The sequence below is a fragment of the Ailuropoda melanoleuca genome, chromosome 15 (genome assembly GCF_002007445.2).
Source record: "Ailuropoda melanoleuca isolate Jingjing chromosome 15, ASM200744v2, whole genome shotgun sequence".
Taxonomy (NCBI): domain Eukaryota; kingdom Metazoa; phylum Chordata; class Mammalia; order Carnivora; family Ursidae; genus Ailuropoda; species Ailuropoda melanoleuca.
Window position 1 is genome coordinate 83,708,886 of NC_048232.1, and position 23,051 is coordinate 83,731,936.

A 23,051-nucleotide genomic window follows, 5' to 3' on the forward strand; every position below is an offset into this window, starting at 1 on the left:
AAAGCGTGTGCGTGGATTTTTTTGTCAGCATTTGCCAAATAGCCCTAGTATTTTTTTTTCCTGTTTTGTCATTTGTCTTTTTTCTCATCGTCATTATTTTATTTATTACTCAAGTTTCTAAATGTTGTCCTTATGGTTTCTGGGTTTTGAGTCTTTGAAAGGACAAAAAATTCTTGATATGTTCTTCTAGTACTTTTATAGCTTTTCTTTCTGTAGTTTGTTCTTTTTGCTATTGGTATTTAAAATATTCCTTTTGTTTGTTTTGACCTAGGTGCTAGTCCTATGGGAGTAAATGGAGGTGTAGGGGTTCAAACGTCGAATCTTCTTTCTGACTCAATGTTGCATTCAGCCATAAATTCTCAAAAGTAAGTTTTTTTCTCAGTGTTTGCCCAATATCATATTTTAAACACTTGTTAGAATTCCTTATTTGAGTTGTTTCCTTGATTTGAAGCTGTCCTTGATGAATGTAGGCAAATGTTATATTTGAGTCCATGCTTTTGGCTTTCTACAGTCTTATTTGAAATTGTGTCAGTTATTGGGGGTAACCTGTACTTTCCCTGGATATAGTAATGAGTTGCAAGTATGCAACTGCTTGAAGAATGAGTTGACTCTATCCCAGAGGTAAGAATTAATCCATTGCCCAGTGGCTTCCCTGGGATAAGTTGTGTCAAAGTAACAGTTTAGTCTTACAACGTGTAACACTTAAATCTGCTAAACCCAAGACTTCATCCTCCCCTCCAGAGGATGAAGTGTTGTGGGTTAACTCTGCCTCACACAAGTACAAACACATATACACTATTTCTTTATATAAATAGACTTGTCATAGTGTGTTGGATCCATTGTGGTCATCACTGTCAGCTCTAAATGAAATCTTCCTTCTCCTACCTTTTTCACTAAAACTGTTTCACGATTCCTTTTTAAAGCCCAATGATGAGTGAAAATGCCAGTGTGGCCTCCCTGGGTCCTATGCCAACAGCAGCTCAACCATCCAATACTGGAATTCGGAAACAATGGCATGAAGATATTACTCAGGATCTTCGAAATCATCTTGTTCACAAACTGTATGTCTTATTCATAAAGACTGGGCATGTCTTATTCATAAAGAGTTACCATGTCAACATGCTTCCAATCTGCCAGGCACTTAACCACAAGAGGAGTATTATTGATTTTTCTGTAGCCTGGCTGTTGCTGCTAATGCTTCTGCTCCTGTGGCTTTCTTGCTTCCTGTTCTCTGCTTCTCAACTTTTCTACCATCATTTGTAGGAGCCCTGCTTTAACAGTGTATAGACTATTCTACCTATTGACTGTTTTCAGTATATTAACTAAAAATTATTTTAGTGTCACTGCCTTTTGTAAAACTCAGATTTTAAAAGAAGAACCAGGTCTCAGTGCATTAGAATATGGTAGTGGTAACACTTTTATTTAATAAAACTCTTAAGATGTTGAGTGGTGGCCATTCTGTGGTCTTCTGGCCCTCCAAAAATACATGTCAGTGGTTTGTCCACTGTTGTGGAGTTGATATATGCCAGGCATTCTGCTTCTTTAAAGAAGTGACTTCTTTAAACACCTCTTGTCAGATGAAAGAGGGGAGGGATAGAAAGCAGTAAAATATAATGTGCTTGATATCATAAAAGTAGAGTTTGGACCTCACTCATTACAGAGCTTGCACTGTGAATGACGTCCAGCTTTTTTTTCTCAGAGATAGCAGTCTTTTTTTTTTTTTTCCATTTCTCCCCCACTTAATAGAAGGTTCTCCTTCATTCCATCCATATTTTTTATTGGTTTAGAACCATGTGGCCTATCTTTTTTTTTTTTTTTTAAGATTTTATTTATTTATTTGACAGAGACAGTGAGAGAGGGAACACAAGCAAGGGGAGTGTGAGAGGGAGAAGCAGGCATCCCATGGAGCAAGGAGCCCGATGCAGGGCTCGATCCCAGGACCCTGGGGATCATGACCTGAGTGGAAGGCAGACACTTAACTGCTGAGCCACCCAGGCACCCCAAGAACCATGTGGCCTATCTTTTATCTAAACTTACTTTTATCTTACATTAGCCTACCAAGTATATTTAAGTTTCATTTAGGAATTCAAAAATGATGGCACTAGAAGTGGAATTTGACAAGGAGAAAACTCTTTTAATAAAATGAATTAAAAAAGAACAACCAAAACAAACTTATTTTGTGCCATTCAGATTATTTAACAACCGTTATCTCATAACAGATAATAGATTATTTGGGATTGATCATCTGACTTGACATTTAAAGTATATTATGTGCTTGAGAATTTTTTACCAACTCAGATATTCTTCTAAACTTCCATTTATTTCTTTTCCATCTGGTTTTTCCAAATCCTGCACAACTGAACATGAAATATTCAAATAATAAAATTAATGACTGGAAATATATTTGTTAAATCTTCAGGAACACTAGTGCCAAGCATTTTGTAGGGAACTGTTAGACCGTAAAAGACATTGAATGGGACAGAATCATTATGCATCTCTGCCCCTTCCACTTCATGTTTTTTATCTTGTAAGATTTTGTAGTGATTATTAGGTTTTATTTATTTATTTATTTATTGAGAGAGAGAGAGGGAAAGAGAAAATCCTTAAGCAGCTTCCATACTCAGAGCATGGAACCCAACACTGGACTCAATCCCGTGTCCCTGAGATCATGACCTGAACTGAAATCAAGAGTCGGATGCCTAACTTGACTAGGCCACCCAGGTGCCCCATTAGGTTTTATTTTTATGAAGCTGAATAAATTGAGGAGAATCGAAGGATCTGAAAAGGCAGTTGGTCCTTGACACTATGACAAAGGTCAGGTTTCCTCACTTCCTTTATGCAAATAGCATGGTATAATTTTTTTGCTCTGTGTTAGAGTGATAGGGACCAGAGGCGATTTTTGTGGTGTCATTTCTTACATTCTGATCAGGGAAACCTTTTGTTTACCACAGAGACAATTTCATTTGGACCAGTATTATTTAATATTTGAGTACATCCCACCCCTTTTTATTTTACTTAATGTGCACATTGTATAAAAATGAGAAAACACTAATCAGGAAAAAGTTTAAAGTGCTGTATATTACTGTGATAAAAATGAAAAGTTGACGTGATATTACAGTGGTAGAATTTTCTTTTCCTAGTGTTCAAGCCATATTTCCTACTCCGGATCCTGCTGCTTTAAAAGACAGACGAATGGAAAACTTAGTTGCATATGCCCGGAAAGTGGAAGGGGACATGTATGAATCTGCAAATAATCGAGTGAGCATCTGTTTTTCTATATAAAGTCAGAAATGGACCTGTTCTATTTGTTTATTCTTTGTAACATATACAAGTAATAGTGTACTTTAGAGAAGGGTACCCTTTAGCTATCCTATCTTATTCTCACTGTGCACAGTCAAGATAACAAAGCAATTTTCTTAAAGCGTATGTCATGAAGAATCTTACGTTTTTCCTCTTAATAATACAGTGCACTAGCATGACACTTTATCTGGGTTGTCCTTCTGTCAGCTTAAAAAGTGGTTGAGCTGTTACCAGCTCTGTGCTATTTTCACTAGAGTATGGTGAATCAGCTGCTTAGTATATTCATCTCAAGTAGTATTCCAATTTCTCTACATCATTTGAACTTTGTTCTATAAATTGGCAGTTTTTCAAAGTACAGCATATTCATTCCATGTGCTGCAAATTGCCAGTTTATATTTTGTAAACCTACTTTGAGAGGTCATGCTTTACTATGTAGGTTCATAATAAAGCTGCTTTTCACATAATGATTTCAAACATGAACTCACATCTGGAGTGATCTAAGAAAGTAGATTCGATGGTGGTTATCAGAGGGGAGGGGTGTGGAATGGGGAAACAGGTGATGGGGATTCAGCAGTGTACTTGTCGTGATGAGCACCGGATGGTGTATGAAGTGTTGAATCACTGTATTACACATTTAAAACTAATACTGTACTGTATGTTAACTAACTGAAATTAAAATAAAAACTTAAAAAAATAGATTAGATTTTTTTCCCCCTTGGGGTTTCTGCTTACCTCTTTAAATGAAGCTAATGTCGGTTCTTCGGTCATTTTTTCTGTTACCTAATGTAGTTCCTCTTTTTTCCTTACCTCTGTTTTATCTCCAACATTCAAAAAGGCGGAATACTACCACTTGCTAGCTGAGAAGATCTATAAGATCCAGAAAGAACTAGAAGAAAAACGAAGGACTAGACTACAGAAACAAAACATGCTGCCCAGTGCTGCAGGCATGGTGCCAGTTTCTATGAATCCAGGGCCCAATATGGGGCAGCCACAACCAGGAATGACTTCCAGTAAGTGCTTTTTGTTACAGTTACTTTGGGGAGAAATTGGTAATAAAGTAAATGATTTCTAACCGAGGTCATTAATTTGCGTTAGCTTATTTTCCTAGAGTTTCTGAATGATCCTTTTTTGCCTTTGCAAAGAAACTAATGCATCCCTTAGTAAAAGAAGTAACAACAGTATATTTAAGATTTCTGGGCATAGTAAGTACTTAAATCTTGATAATCTGGCATCATTTTTAGAAGCCCAAGATACTTTTCTGTCAAAGTGACACCTAGAAAATGATAGTGCACAAGTTTACACTGACTTGAATTTGGTAGGCATCCAATAGATGTAGGCCAAGCGGTTCAAAGTCCCCACCAGCTTTCATACATCCTAAACAGATAATAGAGATCATGTTACTTAACATTGTCACACTTCTCCTTTTTTTTTTTCTTTAAGATTTTATTTGACAGAGACACAGCAAGAGAGGGAACACAAGCAGAGGGAGTGGGAGAGGGAGAAGCAGGCATCCTGCTGATCAGGGAGCCTGATATGGGGCTCGATCCTGGGATCATGACCTGAGCCAAAGGTAGTTGCTTTAAGACTGAGCCACCCAAGCGCCCCTGTCACACTTTCTTCTTGACACAATATGTGTGAAGGCTAAGAACTATTTAGTTTTTAGAAGCATTTAAAATTCATCTTGACAGTTTTGGTATTCTGGTTATAGGAGCCTTCTCAGCCAAATGAATTAATCAGATAGCCAAGATTATTACATATTCCCTTATTCATTCACTGACTCATTACTAGATTTCAATCAGTGAAATGAATTTTGTACACATGGTGAAGAACAACACAGGCTTTTTTGAATGATGTGAGAAAGGCTATGAGAGGGGAAATCCTGTATTTCTTGAGTCAGGGAAATCTGACTACCTGTAGATAGTGCCATCTAAGCCAGTAGGCACCAACTCATATGTCAGGGTTTTAGGTGGGCTGAGAAATTCATCTCCCTCAGGCCTTGAAATAGTAAAGTGGTGAATTCCTGGTTGCCACAGAACTTAAGCAGCCCCATTTGTTAAATGCAGTGTGCTGGATACATGTTCTCATAGGGCCGTGATGTGGGAAGAATTGAGAAGAGCCAGTTTTTCTGGCAGAGGATGAGTATACATGGAGGTCCACTGGCAAAGGCAAAGCAGCTGTTTTTTTTTTTTTTTTTGGTTGGGCTTTGTTTTTGTTGTTTTTTTTTTTAAGATTTTATTTATTTGAGGGAGAGCGTAAGCAGGGAGGAGGGAGATGGAGAAGCAGCCTCCCTGCTGAGCAGGGAGCCCGATGTGGGGCTTCATCCCAGGACCCTGGGACCATAACCAGAGCCAAAGGCAGATGCTTAACCTACTGAGCCACCCAGATGCCCAAGCAGTTGTTTTTTGAGTAGGTAGGAAAACAGATGTTTAGAAACAAAGTCAAGACTACAACCAAGTAGACTGATTCAATGCTGATGGTCTAAACCAGGACAGTTAGGTATAGAGACAAGTGGACAAACCTGAGATACTTGGGTGTGATAGTTTTCTGAAGTTCTTTAGAAGTTTGAGCCAAGTCTAAAGTCTGCAGATACTAAATTGTGGTCTTACATTAGAGGGAAAGCAGTATGGTGTATCGATACAGACAGGAACAAATATTAATGGAACTGAATAGCCTCTAAATATATGTTGACCTTTGGCCTGTACTAACTCTGGTATTTTGTGAATGAGATCCCTACCTTATCCCATATGCAAATTAATTTATAAAACAAAAGTTTTAAATTTTAAACAAAAAATTAAAAGTAGTACACAGAATGTATTGAAGAAAATATAAAGTGAAATGAAAAACGTCTTTAAACTAGATACTACCTAGAAATTTTGAAGAAAAGACAATAGAAGATACCATAAACATAATTAATGGACAAATCAAGGTAAATATTTTCAGTATTAAAGGTGCTAATTTCTTAGTATATGACTTGGGGAAAAAAGATGAAACATGGGAAGAAAAATGGGGAAAGAAAAGGAAAGAATTAGTAAAATCAATGTGACCTTTTGGGGTCTCTGAAGGTTAAAGTGGGTATTAAAGACTGTATAGTAACATGGTTCTGGAATATGCTGTTGGTGAGAATTTAAATGTTTTTTTCATTCCCTTAAGTCCAATTGTCATGTTTCTAAAAAATTTAATTCTGAGTAACGTACAATTGCACAGAAATATTCACAATAGCATTATGTATACTATAGAAACATCTTAACAGTGCCCCCAGGATTGCAGTGCTAAAGTAGCCACAAAGCTGTACACTAGAATATTTTAATTGAGGCTTCTCCAGAGCATTCCCTTTTTACCCAAGCAGTTGGAAGGCTGAACAGATTTAACCAGCCATCTGGAGCCCTCTACTTAAAGGTGAAGGGCAAGGTGTGGCTGCTAGAGAAACCCCTCTAAGGTAATTCCACCTACCCTCCTGAGCAGATGGCTTACCGTGAGGGGACTGCCCCCTATGTAGAGATAAATAATGATCAGATAGGATTCATCCTGTGGTCCTTGTATAGATAATTAAAACGGCAAGGGAAATTCATTATAGAAAAAGGAAATGTTCAAAAGAAAAAATTACTACACAGAAGAAATGAAAACAAAAAGGGGATGAAACATGAACTGGGAGGGGCACCTGGGTGGCTCAGCCAGGTAAGCGTCAACCTTTGGCTCAGGTCGTGATCTAAGGTCCTGGGATTGAGCCCCGCATCGGGCTCCTTGCTCAAGTGGGGAGCCTGCTTTCCCTCTCCCTCTCTCTGCTTATGTTCTCTATTTCTCTCTCTCTCTCTGTCAAATGAATGAATGAATGAATGTTTAAGGGGGGAGGGGAATGAGCTAGGAGAGTTGACTGAGTTTAAAGCCAGATTAGCAATTTTAAAAAAACCACAGAAGAATTAAAACAGCTTTATTTAAAAAGGTACAAAATATGGGGCACCTGGCTGACTCAGTCATTGGAGCATGTGACTCTTGATCTCAGGGTCATGAATTTAATCCCCACTTTGGGCTGTAGAGCTTATAGTAAGAAGAAAATTAGTAGGTGACAGATACATAGAAAAAAAGATTTGAGGGTTAATGTTAAGTACTATTGCCCCATTTTACCAGTGAGGAACTGAGGCATAGAAAGGTGGCCTAACTTGCTGTGGTCACGGTGTTAGTGAGTGGCAGAACCAAAAATCAAACCCAGGCATTTTGTCTTCACAGTCTGCTCTATAAACCATTAAATATGTTAAATACAGTTGTAATTAAAAAGTAAGAAAAGAAAGTTTTCTTGAAAGAAAAGGCTGAATTGCCCAACCAAACCTAGCTTATAACTGTCCTAACATAAAAGTAGATGAGGAAACATCCAGAAAATAAAATCAAACCATGAAGAAAGGGAGTGATTAATTTGACCAGATGAAACGCCCGAAGTGCACCATTAGGAAGAAACTAGTTAAGATAAATATATATGCACCCCNAAGGCTGAATTGCCCAACCAAACCTAGCTTATAACTGTCCTAACATAAAAGTAGATGAGGAAACATCCAGAAAATAAAATCAAACCATGAAGAAAGGGAGTGATTAATTTGACCAGATGAAACGCCCGAAGTGCACCATTAGGAAGAAACTAGTTAAGATAAATATATATGCATGTTCATTGCAGCATTATTTACAATTGCCAAGATAGGTCCATCAGTGGGTCAAGAAAACGTGTGTGTGTGCCTGTGCATGCACACACACCCACCCACAAATACTACTCAGTCATTAAAAAAAGGAAGTCTTGTCATTTGTGACATGGATGGGCCTTGAGGGCACTGTGCTGAGTGAAATAAGTCAGAAAGACATGATCTCCCTTATATTTGGCATCTTTAATTTTTAAAAATGAGTTCACAGATACAGAGAACAGTTTGGTTGCAAGAGGCGGGGTGGGGGCAGCAGTGTGGATGGGGTGGGTGAAAGGGGGGGAAGATCAAAAGGTACAAACTTCCAGTTATGATTAAGTCCTGAGGATGTGTAATGTACAGCACGGTGACTATGGTTAATACTGTATTAGACATTTGAACCTTGCTAAAAGAGTAGATCTTAAAAGTTCTGATCACCAAAAACAAAAAACAAAAAACAAAAAAAAACCCACAAAACCCAAAACCTTGTTGCTCTGTATGGTAATGGGTGTGGGGCTGACTTACTGTGGTGATCCTTTTGTAATACACACATATTGAATCATGTACACCTGACACTAATACATTGTCATGTCGGTTATATCTCAGTTTTAAAAAGATAGACAAACGCAGTGGGAAATGTGGAAAACACAATTTTTATATTCAATGTAATCTGTCAAGTTCAGTATGAATTTATTTCTACCTCATTTTTATATTTGTATGAGAAAATGATTATGGGCACAAGGAAGGATTATGGAAGACTTGTACTTTCTCATTTTTGTATTTCTGTAAAGCCTCCCCCCCAAGGGCATGCGTTATATAATCAAAGAGTGGCTAGGGTAGGTATTTGTATTAGCCTAGAAAGGTGTTTATAAGTGAATATGAACAACATATATGTGCAGTCTTTAAATGATGAACCTAATTGTTAATGAGTTGGATTAAGGAGCTAAGGAGCTGTCTCCTCAATTTTTTCAAACATAAAAATACTAAGAGAGGGGCGCCTGGGTGGCACAGCGGTTGAGCGTCTGCCTTCGGCTCAGGGCGTGATCCCAGCATTATGGGATCGAGCCCCACATCAGGCTCCTCTGCTATGAGCCTGCTTCTTCCTCTCCCACTCCCCCTGCTTGTGTTCCCTCTCTCGCTGGCTGTCTCTCTCTGTCAAATAAATAAATAAAATCTTTAAAAAAAAAAAAAATACTGAGAGAAACTTGACAAGTATGTATATTATCTGTATAGTATTTAATATGACAATTCCCAGAAAAAAAAATTCTGGAAGAAATAAATGCTAACCTGTTAATATTGGTTTCTTGTGGGGGTGATAGGCTTATTTGGGATAAATTTAGTGTTGTGTTGTAAAAGGTTTTTGATTGTCCAGTCTATGTGTGTATTTTGCATTGAGAGTGTTTTCTTTCAATGTGAATGATAAGCATTTTAATTAATGGTTTTATGTGTGTGTGTGTGTGTATACTTTTTAAAATTTTCTAAATCAAAAATTATCAAAATGTTCCTTCAATGTCCATCAGATATTCCTTATGATAAGAGAATTGAAGAGCTGCTTCATGGGCCAACAGTAGGTTTTATGACACATTATATCATGTAGCCAGTAAAAAGTAGCATGTGCATCGTAATTGTAAGTGAAGATGTCATGGCCAGATATGGGCAGTGGAATTAGGTTTTAGTTTTTTCATTTGATTAGTCTCATATATTTGAAAAGGTTTTGCATTAGAATATGGATTTCTGGTTTCCTTTAAGAAGGGGAGGATCTAGCGGATTTGGCCCTCCTTCCTGCAAGGGTACCAAGTTGTGGATGCTTGTTATAAGAGTTATGCTTTCCCTGCTTCATCCCAGTCGCTCTCTGTTCCCTGTACTTCAGATGCCTAGTCTTTCCCACTTGTTGATACTAACTGCCTGGTCCCTGCTGGCATTTAACTTGTAACACCTGTCCATATTATTGACAGGAAAAATTCTTTATATATTATGTGAAAATCTTGCTTTTACATAAAGTGTAGTGAATACACATGTGGAAGATTAAAACTATAGAGGTTTTATCTGTCATACGTTCTCTAATTTTTATATAGTGAACGTAGGTTATATGCATAATTTTATAAATCTTGCACAATTGTGGATAAGAGTATATGAATAAATGTTCAGAATTCTCTCCAGTATTCAATTTGGCTGTGTTTTAGTTTTATTAAGAACAATATTAGTGGTAAATCCTGGTGGATTTAGTTACTTGAATTACACTAAACCACTTAGTTGTGTGATCATTTTTGTTGTTAGTATAGCACACTTGTAGAAGTGACGGGGAATTTGGAATTGTCTGAAGTGTGGTAGGCTTTCTTTAGAGCATAGTCTGCCACAAGCATATCTGAGGCTTGAGTGCATAGCACTTTGGGTCGACGGGGTGTCCAGGGCAGAATTGGGTCACTGCAAGCATCTTGTCTTTTCCCAGAGTGCTGTAGAAGTGTTATTTTCTCTGTACCGTGATATGGAAACGGTTGGAAAGCACTGTGCTAGGGGGTGTCCAGATAATCCAAGAAACCCTTAGAACTTACATACTTTTGACCCTTGAACAACCCAGGAGTTAGGGGCGCTGACCTCAACACAGTTAAAAATCCACTTAAAACTTTCAACTCCCCCAAAGTTTAATCATTAATAGCATGTTGACCAGAAGCTTTAGAGATAGCATAAACAGTTAACACATATTTTGCATGTTTTTTGTGTTAAATACTGTATTTTTAAAATAAGCTAGAGAAAAAAGAAACGTTTCTAAGAAATACATATTTACCCCAAAAAACCTGCATGTAAGTGGACTTGCGGAGTTCAGATGTTGTTCAAGGGTATTTATATTCTGATGTCATTTTTAATTATTTCTGCTTTTGTATTTAAGAGGTCCTTGATGTATAGAACAATATAATATGCAAATTATTTAAGGTCAGGGTTCACAGTGGGTTTGGGCGAATAAGAACACATGGGGGGGGCGCCTGGGTGGCACAGCGGTTAAGCGTCTGCCTTCGGCTCAGGGCGTGATCCCAGCGTTATGGGATCGAGCCCCACATCAGGCTCCTCTGCTATGAGCCTGCTTCTTCCTCTCCCATTCCCCCTGCTTGTGTTCCCTCTCTCGCTGGCTGTCTCCATCTCTGTCGAATAAATAAATAAAATCTTTAAAAAAAAAAAAAAAAGAACACATGGGGGTACACATCAAATTTGGTCACTGAACAAAATCCAAAGAATCCAGCTTAGTCAAACAGAGCATATTAAATGCTATAGTAGCCTGTCTTGCTTGCTTGCTTGCTTTTTTAAGATTTTATATTATTTTCCTGTCAACACTGAAAGAAAGCAAAGATTATAACTGTTTGGAGGCTTTTCTTATATTCCAGAACTTCAGGTTCCTAAGTTCATAGCTTTATTCTTTGGAGATTGAGGCTGAATTTTTCATGATATTACTAAAGATATTTTGTGAGGTTTTTTTTCTTCTTTTTTTCCTTCTCTCTGCCCCTCTCTCTCTCTCTCTCTCTGTCCCTCTTTAATGTAAGGGCACTGGATAAAAGATGGTTTTCTAGGGACATCTGGATGGCTCAAGTCAGTTGAGCGTCTGCCTTTGGCTCAGGTTATGATCCCAGGGTCCTACAATGGAACCCGGCGTCCGGCTGTCTGCTCAGTGGGGAGTCTGCTTCTCCCTCTCCCTCTGCCCCTCCCCCTGCTCATGCGTGCTGTCTCTCTCAAAAATAAATGGATAAATCTTAAAAAAAAAAAAAAAAATTCTAACCATTCCTCTATTCCACCCTAGATGGCCCTCTACCTGACCCATCTATGATCCGCGGCAGTGTGCCAAACCAGATGATGCCTCGGATAACTCCACAGCCTGGTGAGTTACAAAAGAAATCCATGTATCTAACCATAGCTTTTTTTTTTTTTTTTTTTTTTTAAAGTAAGCTCGATGCCTAACATGGGGCCTAAATTCAGAATCCTGAGATCAAGAGTCCCATGCTCTACTGACTATGCCGGCTAGGTGCCCCAACCATGGCTTTTTAAAAGAGTCTCTGGTGTACTACAAGATTGTTCTTGCCACCTTGATTCCTGCCTCAGACCAGCAGTGTGTATCATAATTACCTACTTGAGAAATCAGAGCACATTTTGGAGTTGGAGCCCAGGGAGAAAGGAGAATGGTATTGAGCACAGGTTGGCTGGCAGGTCAGGTGGCAAAGACATGAAATGATCAAGCATCCATTTAAAAACAGCTGGTCAAGGGGCGCATGGGTGGCTCAGTCAGCTAAGTGTCTGCCTTAGCTCGGGTCATGATCCTGGTTCCTGGGATTGAGCCCTGTGTCGGGCTTCCTGCTTGGCGGGGAGTCCACCTCTCCCTCTCCATCTGGTCTCCCTCCCCCAACTCATGCTTGCTCTCAAATAAATAAATAAAATCTCTTATAAAATAAATAAAAACAACTGGTCAGGGTGGATTTTATTCCAAATTACAAAATTTTATTCAGAGAACATATGTTAATTAATTAACAGTGTTCTTCTGTGGCTGTTGTGAATTAAATTATTTGCAGTCGAAAGCAGGTTCCTTTATTTGTCCTGATAAAATATTACAGAATCAGGGGTGCCTGGGTGGCTCAGTTGGTTAAGCGTCTGCCTTCGGCTCAGGTCATGATCCCAGGGTCCTGGGAGCAAGCCCTGCATTGGGCTCCCTGCTGTGCAGGGAACCTGCTTCTCCCTCTGCCTGCTGTTCTCCTTGCTTGTGCACTCTCTTTCTTTCTCAAGTAAATACATAAAATCTTTTTTAAAAATTATTTTAAAAAACACTTAAAAGATGTACAGAATCAGAATTCATCCTTTAGTTTTCCAATTCCATGAAGGTATTTAGATCTAATATTTTGTACTTACAGGTTTGAATCAGTTTGGCCAGATGAGTATGCCCCAGCCCCCAATTGGACCCCGGCAAACCTCTCCTCTTCAGCACCATGGACAGTTAGCTCAGCCTGGAACTCTCAACCCGGTAAGTGTGTCGTCTTTGGGTAATCATTTTGGCCTTTACCTAATATTTAAAAATCCTTTTTATTTGTTTCTACTCTGTAACCAGCTCTTAACAGTTGCTTAAACAGCTAACTATAAGCGGTTAACCTTTAACACATGATAAATGATTATATATGTGTTTTAGAGGTGAGAATAAATAGTTACTTTTTTAAAGTGGAATAGGAGAAAACCATAAACCATATACCACAGTTACACAGTAAATGCTATATAATCCCTAATTTTCATCTGTCTCTTTTACCAATAAATTGTATTTAGAAATTTATCCTACAAATTCATCACTAAGGTACCAAAAGGATAGAATTTGGAGAAAATTCATGTTAAGGATCTTGTATTATGTAACCTGTTTTGAAAAAAGGCCATATCCTGAATGCACATTAGGGGATTTATTATGGCTAAATTATGGTACATTTGTAAATTGGAGTGCTCTGTAAGCAATAATTTCAGAACTTTCATGGTGGCATAAAAGCTGTTTACAGCTTTAAATGAAGAACCAAGTTTCTGAAGTGTATGTAATACATAGAGGATCCAGTGTAGTTAAGAACTCTCTTGATTATAATCTATATAAAATAAAAACTAAAAGAAAGTTTTGTTTCCAAGTACAACCCATGGTCCTCATACTAGAAAGCTGGTAAGAGCAACCAGTCACCTTTCTCTGGAGTCTCAATATTTAGTGGCCTGCACACTTTGACAGTCTTTTATAACGTGCATCAAACACAGAACCTATCCTCCAGGAAACTGTCTGTTGGACGAGTGGTGTAGGGGCAGTTGTTTGGTTCTAGAGACTGGAGAAGCGGACTCGGAGCATTCATCGCTCCTTATGGAAATTCTGAGGCGATCCACCTTTCCACGTTAACCCCCACACTTAGGCTTTCAGAGTTAGGTAGTGCTTTCAGTCCTTGAGCACCAGACTGCCACGTTTATAAGATAAATACCTTTCTTTGATTATGAAGTTTATGACCTTTGTTTTTCCGTAATTCCTTCCTCTGTTAAAGGCCTATATTTAGGAGAATTTTAGAAATGAAATTTAATAATCCTCAAGATAAAGCACATTTCCACTAGAGAGTGCCCTCATGTCCCCTTCCACTCAATCCCTGTCCCCTTTAGACAATTGATACCTCGATTTCTATCACCATGACCTTTTTTCAACCATTTTTTAACTACTTTTTTTCAACAATAAATGAAATTATTCAGATGTATTCTTGTATCTGACCATTCTGGCTCAACATAATGGTACTAATGTTCATCTTCATTGTTGTTTATGTCTGTCCTTGCTGAGAGTATTCCGTTTTGTGAGTGTGCCAGAATGTGTTTATTCTTCGTGTTATTGGTGGACATTTTGGTTGTTTCCAGCTGTTGACTTTTTATGAATAAAGCTACTATAAACACTCCCCCCCCCAAAAAGGGAAATGAAATGTAACAATCCTCAAATATTTGTGGACCATGAATGCTACCAAGTTCAGCCATACTTTTGTAAGATTTTAATTGTACCTATTACAGAGTCTTACAGTTTATGCCTTTACAACATCATGACATGAATACAGACCGCGTGAAGATGTAATTCACTGTCACTTAACAAATAGTATGCGAAGAACAGTTACCTCTGTACCTTGTCAGGTGCATTTGTGTATCAGGAGAATTGGTTTGTCTGTAACCTCCTCTGATTGCTTTAGAGTAGGCTTGGGTCAGCTGTAAGGCTGTTCTCCATCGTTTTTGCAGGAGAGTCCAGTGTTGCACACTTTCTTCCTTTCCTACCCCACTTTCCCCTCAGCAGAGCCATAGCAGTTGTGATTCTGGCTGTAGTAGAATAACATAATGAAGCCATTGGTGCTCTGTGTTACTTTTTTTCCCCCCCTTATGCAGCCTATGGGCTATGGGCCTCGCATGCAGCAGCCTTCCAGCCAGAGCCAGTTCCTTCCCCAGACTCAGTTCTCAACACAGGGAATGAATGTAACGAATATGCCTTTGGCTCCGTCTGGCGGTCAAGCACCAGTGTCTCAAGTAGGTCTCACAGATGGGGGTTTTTTTTCACTTGTTTTTGTGATTCTTTAAACTTCTCTTGATCTGGGTTTTTACAGCAAAGGGTGGCAGCAAATAATGGGTGAAAATAGATGGTTTTTAAGTTTTTAATAAGAGGAATTATGGACATATGGTATTCTGCACATAGATTATTCTGTGACACAGCAGTGCTGCTAATTGTGACAACCTAGGGAAGAGATTAAATTGATAGTTGTAACCATTTTTTATAGTAGCAAACACTTGTTAAAATGAAATCGTAGAACTATAATGCAGAAGAATGAAGTGTGGCTGAAGAGAGCATAGCCAGGCAGAAAATACCGTGTACTCAGCTGGTCCGTGCCCCTGAAATGGCTGAGGCCACTCTGCTGTGGGCTGTTTTTGTTGGTGGTTTTTGGTGAATTTTTCTGAAGTCTGCTTACTTAAGTACTACATTGGTTGGATTATCTGAAGATAGCCCCCAGGAACAGGATTTTTGACACAGTTTGAAATGGAAGCATATTGCGTATGGTCTGCTTGTGTAAGTACTACTTTTATTGTGTTCTCAATTGCCATCTTGTTATGTTTCTCATTTAACAGGCACAAATGTCCAGTTCTTCCTGCCCAGTGAACTCTCCTATAATGCCTCCAGGGTCGCAAGGGAGCCACATTCACTGTCCCCCTCTCCCTCAATCAGCTCTGCATCAGAATTCACCCTCTCCGGTACCTAGTCGCACCCCTACGCCTCACCACACTCCCCCAAGCATAGGGGCCCAGCAGCCACCAGCAACAGCAATTCCAGCCCCTGTTCCTACACCTCCAGCCATGCCCCCCGGGCCGCAGACCCAGGCTCTACATCCACCTCCAAGGCAGACACCCACACCACCACCAACGCAGCTTCCTCCTCAAGTTCAGCCTTCACTTCCTGCTGCTCCTTCGGCTGACCAGCCATCGCAGCAGCCTCTCTCACAGCAGAGCACCGCAGCATCTGTTCCCACCCCGACGGCGCCGCTGCTGCCCCCACAGCCTGCGACTCCAGTAAGCAGAGACGGGTTTTGGCAGAATCCTTTCAGATTGAACTGTAGTGTGAAGATTATTTGTATGCTGGTTCTATTCTATTTGTGTTGTCTCCCCAGTTAAACTAGAATCTCTTTGTAGTTAGGGACTTTATTTTCCTTCCGTTCTTTCTTCCCATTATAGTACCTAGCATAGAGGGAGCTCAAAGACTTTGTTTAGGTCTGACGTTGACCATGGTATGTTTTGTGTTCTGAGACTTGAAGTCATATAAGCAGGGTGACAAGGGGAAAGAATCTGTAGTATGATTAGTACACTACATAAGTTTTCTGTTTATTTAAAGAATCTTTTTCAGACAGTCTGAGCTGTAATATTTGACAGTGAATAAACAAAACCATAAATCTGTGAATGTCTCTGGTCCTAGCCAAGGTTAGAAAATCATGACATAAGATGAGAAAAGTATGGACCTGGAATAGTCTATAGCTTCCTTGGGAGGGGCTCATTACATACATAGCGGAAATCCAAGTTCACCTCTAATAGTTGCATCCTTACTAATAGAATTCTCTGTGTCAAGGCTCAGAGCTTTCTTCTTGTTCACTGATACTTTATATTTTAGTTCTGTCATGTTGGTAAACAGAGAAGTGCCATGAGTCATAGCTACTTCATAAAACACCATAAGTCAGCAACTGGTTCATCCTACCTCTGATAGGCAAGGAAGAGCAGAATGCAGAAAGGAAACTTTTGATTAGGGTAGTTGCTGAAAATACTAACTACTCATGAGGTTTCTTATTGGAAGACGAAGGAAGAAGAAAGATTGCTAGTTACCCATTAGAATGTGGTGATTCAGAACAGTCATTCAGTGTGGGAGTCGATTAGATGCTCTCTGCTTTCTCTGTACACTTGCAGCTTTTCCCACTGGAAAGTTCAAAACAAAACAAAATAGATAGTACTTATTTTCTTTCAATTTCTCTGTAAATGTGAGCTCCTCTGAGGCAGTCCTCTCTGAAACCCCAGCCCTCACACACTGCCGTGGAATGAAGCTAGTGCAGAAACTGTTGCTGTCTCTCTCATGTATAGCCAGCCAGCCGGTATTTGCAAGTCCTCAGTCTCCTGTTCTGAAGCACAGTTTATTTCAAGGGAGTGAAATAGGCCAAGGATGTGAAAGCACCAGAAATGAATATAATGATAGGAGTCTAAAGTTGGGTGGTCAATCATGCCATCCTCTTGTGGAGCTTAAACTCTGGTTGTATAATTGGCAGACTTTTTGTGTGTTTTCCTCTCTTTCTGCCCAGCTTTCCCAACCAGCTGTAAGCATTGAAGGTCAGGTATCAAATCCTCCATCCACTAGTAGCACAGAAGTGAATTCTCAGACCATTCCTGAGAAGCAGCCGTCACAGGAAGTGAAAATGGAGGCAAAGATGGAAGTGGATCCACCAGAACCAGCAGATGCTCAGCCAGAGGATATTCCAGAGGTGAGAGCAGGGCGAGGACTGCTGTTGGTTCGGGCCTCAGGCTAGGAACCCAGTTGAGCATTCTGGTAATTTAGTCTATTTCATTGATTTCCACATGAGAAGGGATCTTCGGATATGTCTACAGGACAGAGTAAATAAGATAATGATCTTGTTGCTTCCTGGTGGCAAGTCTTTGGAATACTAAAATGTTTACCTTGTCTTCCAGACTAAAGCAGAAGACTGTAAAATGGAACCTACAGAAACAGAAGAGAGAGGGGCTGAATTAAAAACTGAAACAAAAGAGGAGGAAGACCAGCCAAGTACTTCTGCTACACAGTCTTCTCCAGCCCCGGGACAGTCAAAGAAGAAGAGTAGGTCTCTTAGGCCCTCTGTTCCTGGAGGCAGGGGAAAAAACCAAAGACTTTGAGTAGAATGGGATCAGGCTTCTTGGGTTTCTGAAATTGATTTTAATGTGATTTCATTAAGCTTAGAGCCCTTTTGGCCTGGTCTCTGGGTTATTACTAAAGTGGGAGAAGACTTTTTCCTTTACCTGCAGTCATTGGATCAGTCACACCCGTCATTTCTTCAAGGTTGGGGGTTAACAACTTCTCAGAGGAGAAAAATTGTTACATATCCATGCTAAAATGCAGGAAATAATAGCAGTGATAATAGTACTGTTTGTTGTTAACCTCCTGGGCACCAGGCACTGTGCCACCTGCATTGTCTCATCTAAAAACTTTACAACAACTCTGAGTTATTGATCCCTGTTTTACAGGCAGGGAAAACCTGAGGCTCAGCAAGGTTAAGTAGCTTCCCCCAGCTTACTCAGCTGGTAAGTGAACCCAGGCAGGCTGATTCAGAGTCTCTGCTCCCAGCTAACTCTTAAATATTAATGAGTCAAGCCGAGAATGCTGCTCTGCTTAATACAGAGTGTTACTCTTTTTAGTTAATTCCCACAAAAATTGATTTACCAACTACTTCAGGACTAGACCTTCTCATGGCTCTAGTGATGCCTTCTAGGGCACAGGTAGGACTTCTCTCAAGGGAGGAATCTGCTGGCTCCTAAACATAGTATATATAAAGGTGTTCCATTAATGCAGTTTAAAATGTTGGGGTTAAAAAATATTTAAGGTTTATATAACTGAGGTGTTATTTTAATGTAAGTTTCAAGAAACCCAATCTTATTATTAGGAATCTCTCTTTAAAACAGCTAATTTCACAAGTTTGTTCGAATTTTGTTTCTTTTGAGTACAACGAGATATGAAAAACAAAATATCCTCTCCAGTTTGTTCGTTTTTTTTAATGGTCACCCCCCACCATGAAGTGAAAAATACCTAAGTACTAACAAATGTCCCCTCCTGAAGATAATTTGTAAATAGAAGTAGTAACAAGGCCTCTGCTGAGAGTGTTTTTGTTGTTGTTGTTTTAAGATTTTATTTATTTATTTGACAGAGAGAGACAGCCAGCAAGAGAGGGAACACAGGCAGGGGGAGTGGGAGAGGAAGAAGCAGGCTCCCAGCGGAGGAGCCTGATATGGGACTTGATCCCAGGACTCTGGGCACACCCTGAGCCGAAGGCAGACGCTTAACAACTGAGCCACCCAGGCGCCCCTGAGAGTGTTTTAAAGCTCAAAACTGGACCAAATTAATTCCATTTGGGACACACCAGCAAATCTTTCCTGACCTTTAGGAAACATTAAGAACACTCTGGGATGAAATTTGATCAACTCAGTCCATTTTTACGGCAATAACAATTTAGTTCTCTCTTTTTTTAGACATAAACCTAACATTTGTCATTAAGGTAATAAATATGTCGTCCTCAGCTCTGAAACACCAAGCTAAGTTTAATGAGGGACTCTTCCTTCAGGGGTTCGGATTCCTTTAGTGTGAAGACAGTACCAGGTCTAATACTGTTACCATGAATGAGGATTTCTTTCTATTCTTATTTGACAGCCCCTCCCCATCACCAGTATCTTTTGGAATGTTGTTTGACAAGTCTGTTCATAAATTTTAGGAATACTTGGTATTCCTGTTTCTACTTGGTCAAAGACGATCTTAACTAAATTTCTGACTGAAAAATTAGCTGATCCATGAAGGGTGTTTAAAGCTGACTAGACATGGTGTTTTGAAGGCACTACCTGATAAGGACCAGGAATTAGAAATAGGAAGTATATCCTAAGTGATAACTTCATGGAGATAATGTAGGCAGATTTGTGGTTTGTGAGGTATTTTTATAGCTTCAGCTTGAGTGTTTTTTCTTCTTTTGCTTAATTGATAACTAATTTCAAATGTGCTCTTTAGTTTTCAAACCAGAAGAGTTACGACAGGCACTGATGCCAACTTTGGAGGCACTTTACCGACAGGATCCGGAATCCCTACCCTTTCGTCAACCTGTGGACCCTCAACTCCTAGGAATCCCTGTAAGTATGTGGTGGTACTTTTGATTTTTTTTTTTTATTAACAGCTTTATTCAGATATAATTCACATATTATGCAAGACACCCATTTAAACTGTACAATTCAATGATTTTTGTGTATTAACAGGATTGTGCAACTATCACTAGGCAATTTTGGATCATTTTCATCACCCCCAAAAAGAAATCCCGTGTCCATAGCAGTCACTCCCATTTTCTCCCCCCATCCAACCACTAGTCTGCTTCTATCTCTGTGGATTTGTTTATTGTGGACATTTCATTAAATGGAATTAAGTAGTAAATTTTCTTTATGACTGACTTCCTTTAAGGTTCATCCATATTATAGCCTGAACCTGTACTTCATTCCTCTTTGTAGCCCAGCAGTATCCTTGTGTGTGGCTTTAGCACATTTTCTTTACCCATTCATGCGTTGATAGACATGCGTTGTTTACACTTTTTGGCTGTTGGGCCTAGTGCTGCTATGAATATTCATTCACATACAAAATTTTGTGTGGGTGTATGTTTCTTTGGGGTATATACCAAGGAGTGTGATTACTGGGTCATAGGTTTATTTATTTGGTAGAAAAGATGGACCAAATTAGCTTCATCTGTTTCTAAAGTTGCCTTTCTACACCAGGCTGCTGGCAGGCTTCACTTGAGGCTTCTAAGTGGTATTGGATAAGGCACTGGAGTGCTTACGCAGGCAAACTCCATTAGGAACTTTTTTTTTCCTGTATTTTTCTGTGGCCTTAGATCACTGTTGTTCACTGGGCTTAGTTTTCTCATCAGTAGGCTCTTTTTAGTACCAAAATGTTAAAGCTCTTTGACTTCTTGGTCTTTAAATGGATCGCACATACACTGTGGTAAAGTATCTGGAGTTGTTTCAGTAGATCATCGGCCTACTGTCTGGAAAGTCTAGATAGTAGCTCTGTTATTTCTGCTCTCAGAGCTGCTTCGTTATCTGTGTAGACTAATAACTTCAGTCAGTTGAGTGGCTGACTCTAGATTTCAGCTCAGGTCATGATCCCAGGGTCCTGGGATCCAGCCCCGGGTTCGGGCTCCATGCTCGGGAATCTGCTTGAGGATTCTCTCTCCCTCTGCCCCTCCCCAGTTGACAAACTGGCTCATGTGTTCTCTCTTTCTCTAATCTTTTAAAACAAGTGATGGGCGTCAGTCAATTTCTTGGACATCCAGTCAGGTCAAAGACTCAACTTTTCTGGAAAACTCATGATGATAATAGGAAGACACACCATCCACCTTAAAACATACTGAGACTTTGAGGTAATGTTCCTCGGTGTCCCTTATCCTTCTAGGATTATTTTGATATTGTGAAGAGCCCCATGGACCTTTCTACCATCAAGAGGAAGTTAGACACTGGACAGTATCAGGAGCCCTGGCAGTATGTGGATGACATTTGGCTTATGTTCAACAATGCCTGGTTGTATAATCGGAAAACATCTCGGGTATACAAATACTGCTCCAAGCTGTCTGAAGTCTTTGAACAAGAAATTGACCCAGTAATGCAAAGCCTCGGATATTGTTGTGGCAGAAAGGTAAGAAATTTTAGCATGGATAAGAATTACTGAAAATTTGACTAAATAGAATCCTGAATCATCAGATTATAAACTCATCTGGAGTAGGACTTTGGATCTTTTTCACCTGTGGGTGCACAGTGCCTGGCATGTGCTGGTTTTCCTGTGCATACCAGTTCACATGGAGCTCATCTTGTCCTATTGAGTTTTTTGCTAAGTGGTTAAAGGACATGACTGCTAAGCTTACCTCGGAGTGGTGAGCTAATAGAGTACAGTAGTCCCTCCTTATCTGTGGGTTTCCTTCCCCCACGGTCCAGAAACATGATCTAATTCTGACATACTAGCAAGAGGGCAGTAGCAGCCTTTATGCTACATCGGAATACCTACATCACTGAATTGACTTCATCTCATCACCTAGGTGTCATAGCATCACAAGAAGGGTGGGTACAGTACAGTAAGATACTTTGAGAGAGGCCACGGTTATGTAACTTTGTTTATAGTATATTATTGTTCTATTTTATTATTCATTAATCTCTTAACTGTGCCTGATTTATAAGTTAATTTTATTATAGGTATATATGTATAGGAAAGGATGTAATATTATACATAGGGTCTGGTACTATCCACGATCTTAGGCGTCCACTAATGTGGTCTTTGCCTGGGATAAGTGGGACTGCTACAGTGTACTAGAATGGTTTTAGTTCTGTGTATGCTCTTGGAAGCTGAATTAGCCCATTATGTAAATGAGAACCTAAGAGTTCACTGACTTGTTTCTGATCTGCCATTATGAATATTCTAGCTTGTCTTTCAGGCCTGTGTACTATTTTAACAAATGGTTTCTGTTGCAGTTGGAGTTCTCTCCACAGACACTCTGTTGCTATGGCAAACAGTTATGCACAATCCCTCGTGATGCCACTTACTACAGTTACCAGAACAGGTAAGCCCGACCGTGTGTGGACCATGGTCCGCGTATCCGTGTGTCCAGGGACTGCATGCGGATGGACCAGCACACATACATTCATGGTTCATGTGTACCTTGCTTGAAAACAACTGTACAGCACAAGTTCTAGTCTTACCATTCTGCCTTCGTTTGCAGAATCAGTACAGTTTTTTAGCAGAAAGTAGCCTTGTGTCAGTTGTCTGGCCCCGTATTTTTATAAGGCAGGAGCCTGCATCCTTGAGAAGTTGAGCAACTTTGTGAGTTCAGTGCCATAGATGGGATTACATCCCAGCCCCCTCTTCTCTTTGCCCTGTCTTTTCACAGCCCACCACAGCCTGAGGCAAACTGAGAAAATTTTTAAAGGAATTAGCCTTGTCCATGAAATTGCTGCTATCTATCTCCTTCCCGAAAACTGTCCAAAAAACTTACAGCCAAAAGTTTGTTAGCCAGCTATATCTTTTGGGAAATGTTTCCTTTTTGTGTGTAGCCTGTCACTAAGTTGTTCTTCTCAGGGCATATGAAAACAGAGGATTTCAGAGTTTGTTGCTTTGCCTCTGTTAAGCACATAAAAAGGAGCATCTCCCAAAAATAGGTCTGCACTAGACTGTTACTTAAAAATTTTGGATATGACAGTGGATGGTAGAGTTCTAATAAATTAAGGACCTCTGCCTTATTTTCTCCTGGCCAAACAATGGCTGTAATCACACAGATGGGA

General features: G+C 39.7%; 1 protein-coding gene across 1 annotated transcript in view; it reads left to right on the forward strand.

Annotated features, from left to right (window-relative positions):
- The window catches only part of EP300 (E1A binding protein p300), a 79,316-nt gene that overhangs the window by 38,900 nt on the left and 17,365 nt on the right, over positions 1-23,051 (forward strand). Inside the window, 13 exon segments of the mRNA XM_002927026.4 lie at positions 272-365; positions 924-1,061; positions 3,141-3,258; positions 4,136-4,310; positions 11,749-11,826; positions 12,848-12,957; positions 14,856-14,993; positions 15,588-16,025; positions 17,294-17,473; positions 17,679-17,823; positions 19,753-19,871; positions 21,178-21,417; positions 22,245-22,333. Of these exon segments, the coding sequence (XP_002927072.2) occupies positions 272-365; positions 924-1,061; positions 3,141-3,258; positions 4,136-4,310; positions 11,749-11,826; positions 12,848-12,957; positions 14,856-14,993; positions 15,588-16,025; positions 17,294-17,473; positions 17,679-17,823; positions 19,753-19,871; positions 21,178-21,417; positions 22,245-22,333 (2,062 nt within the window).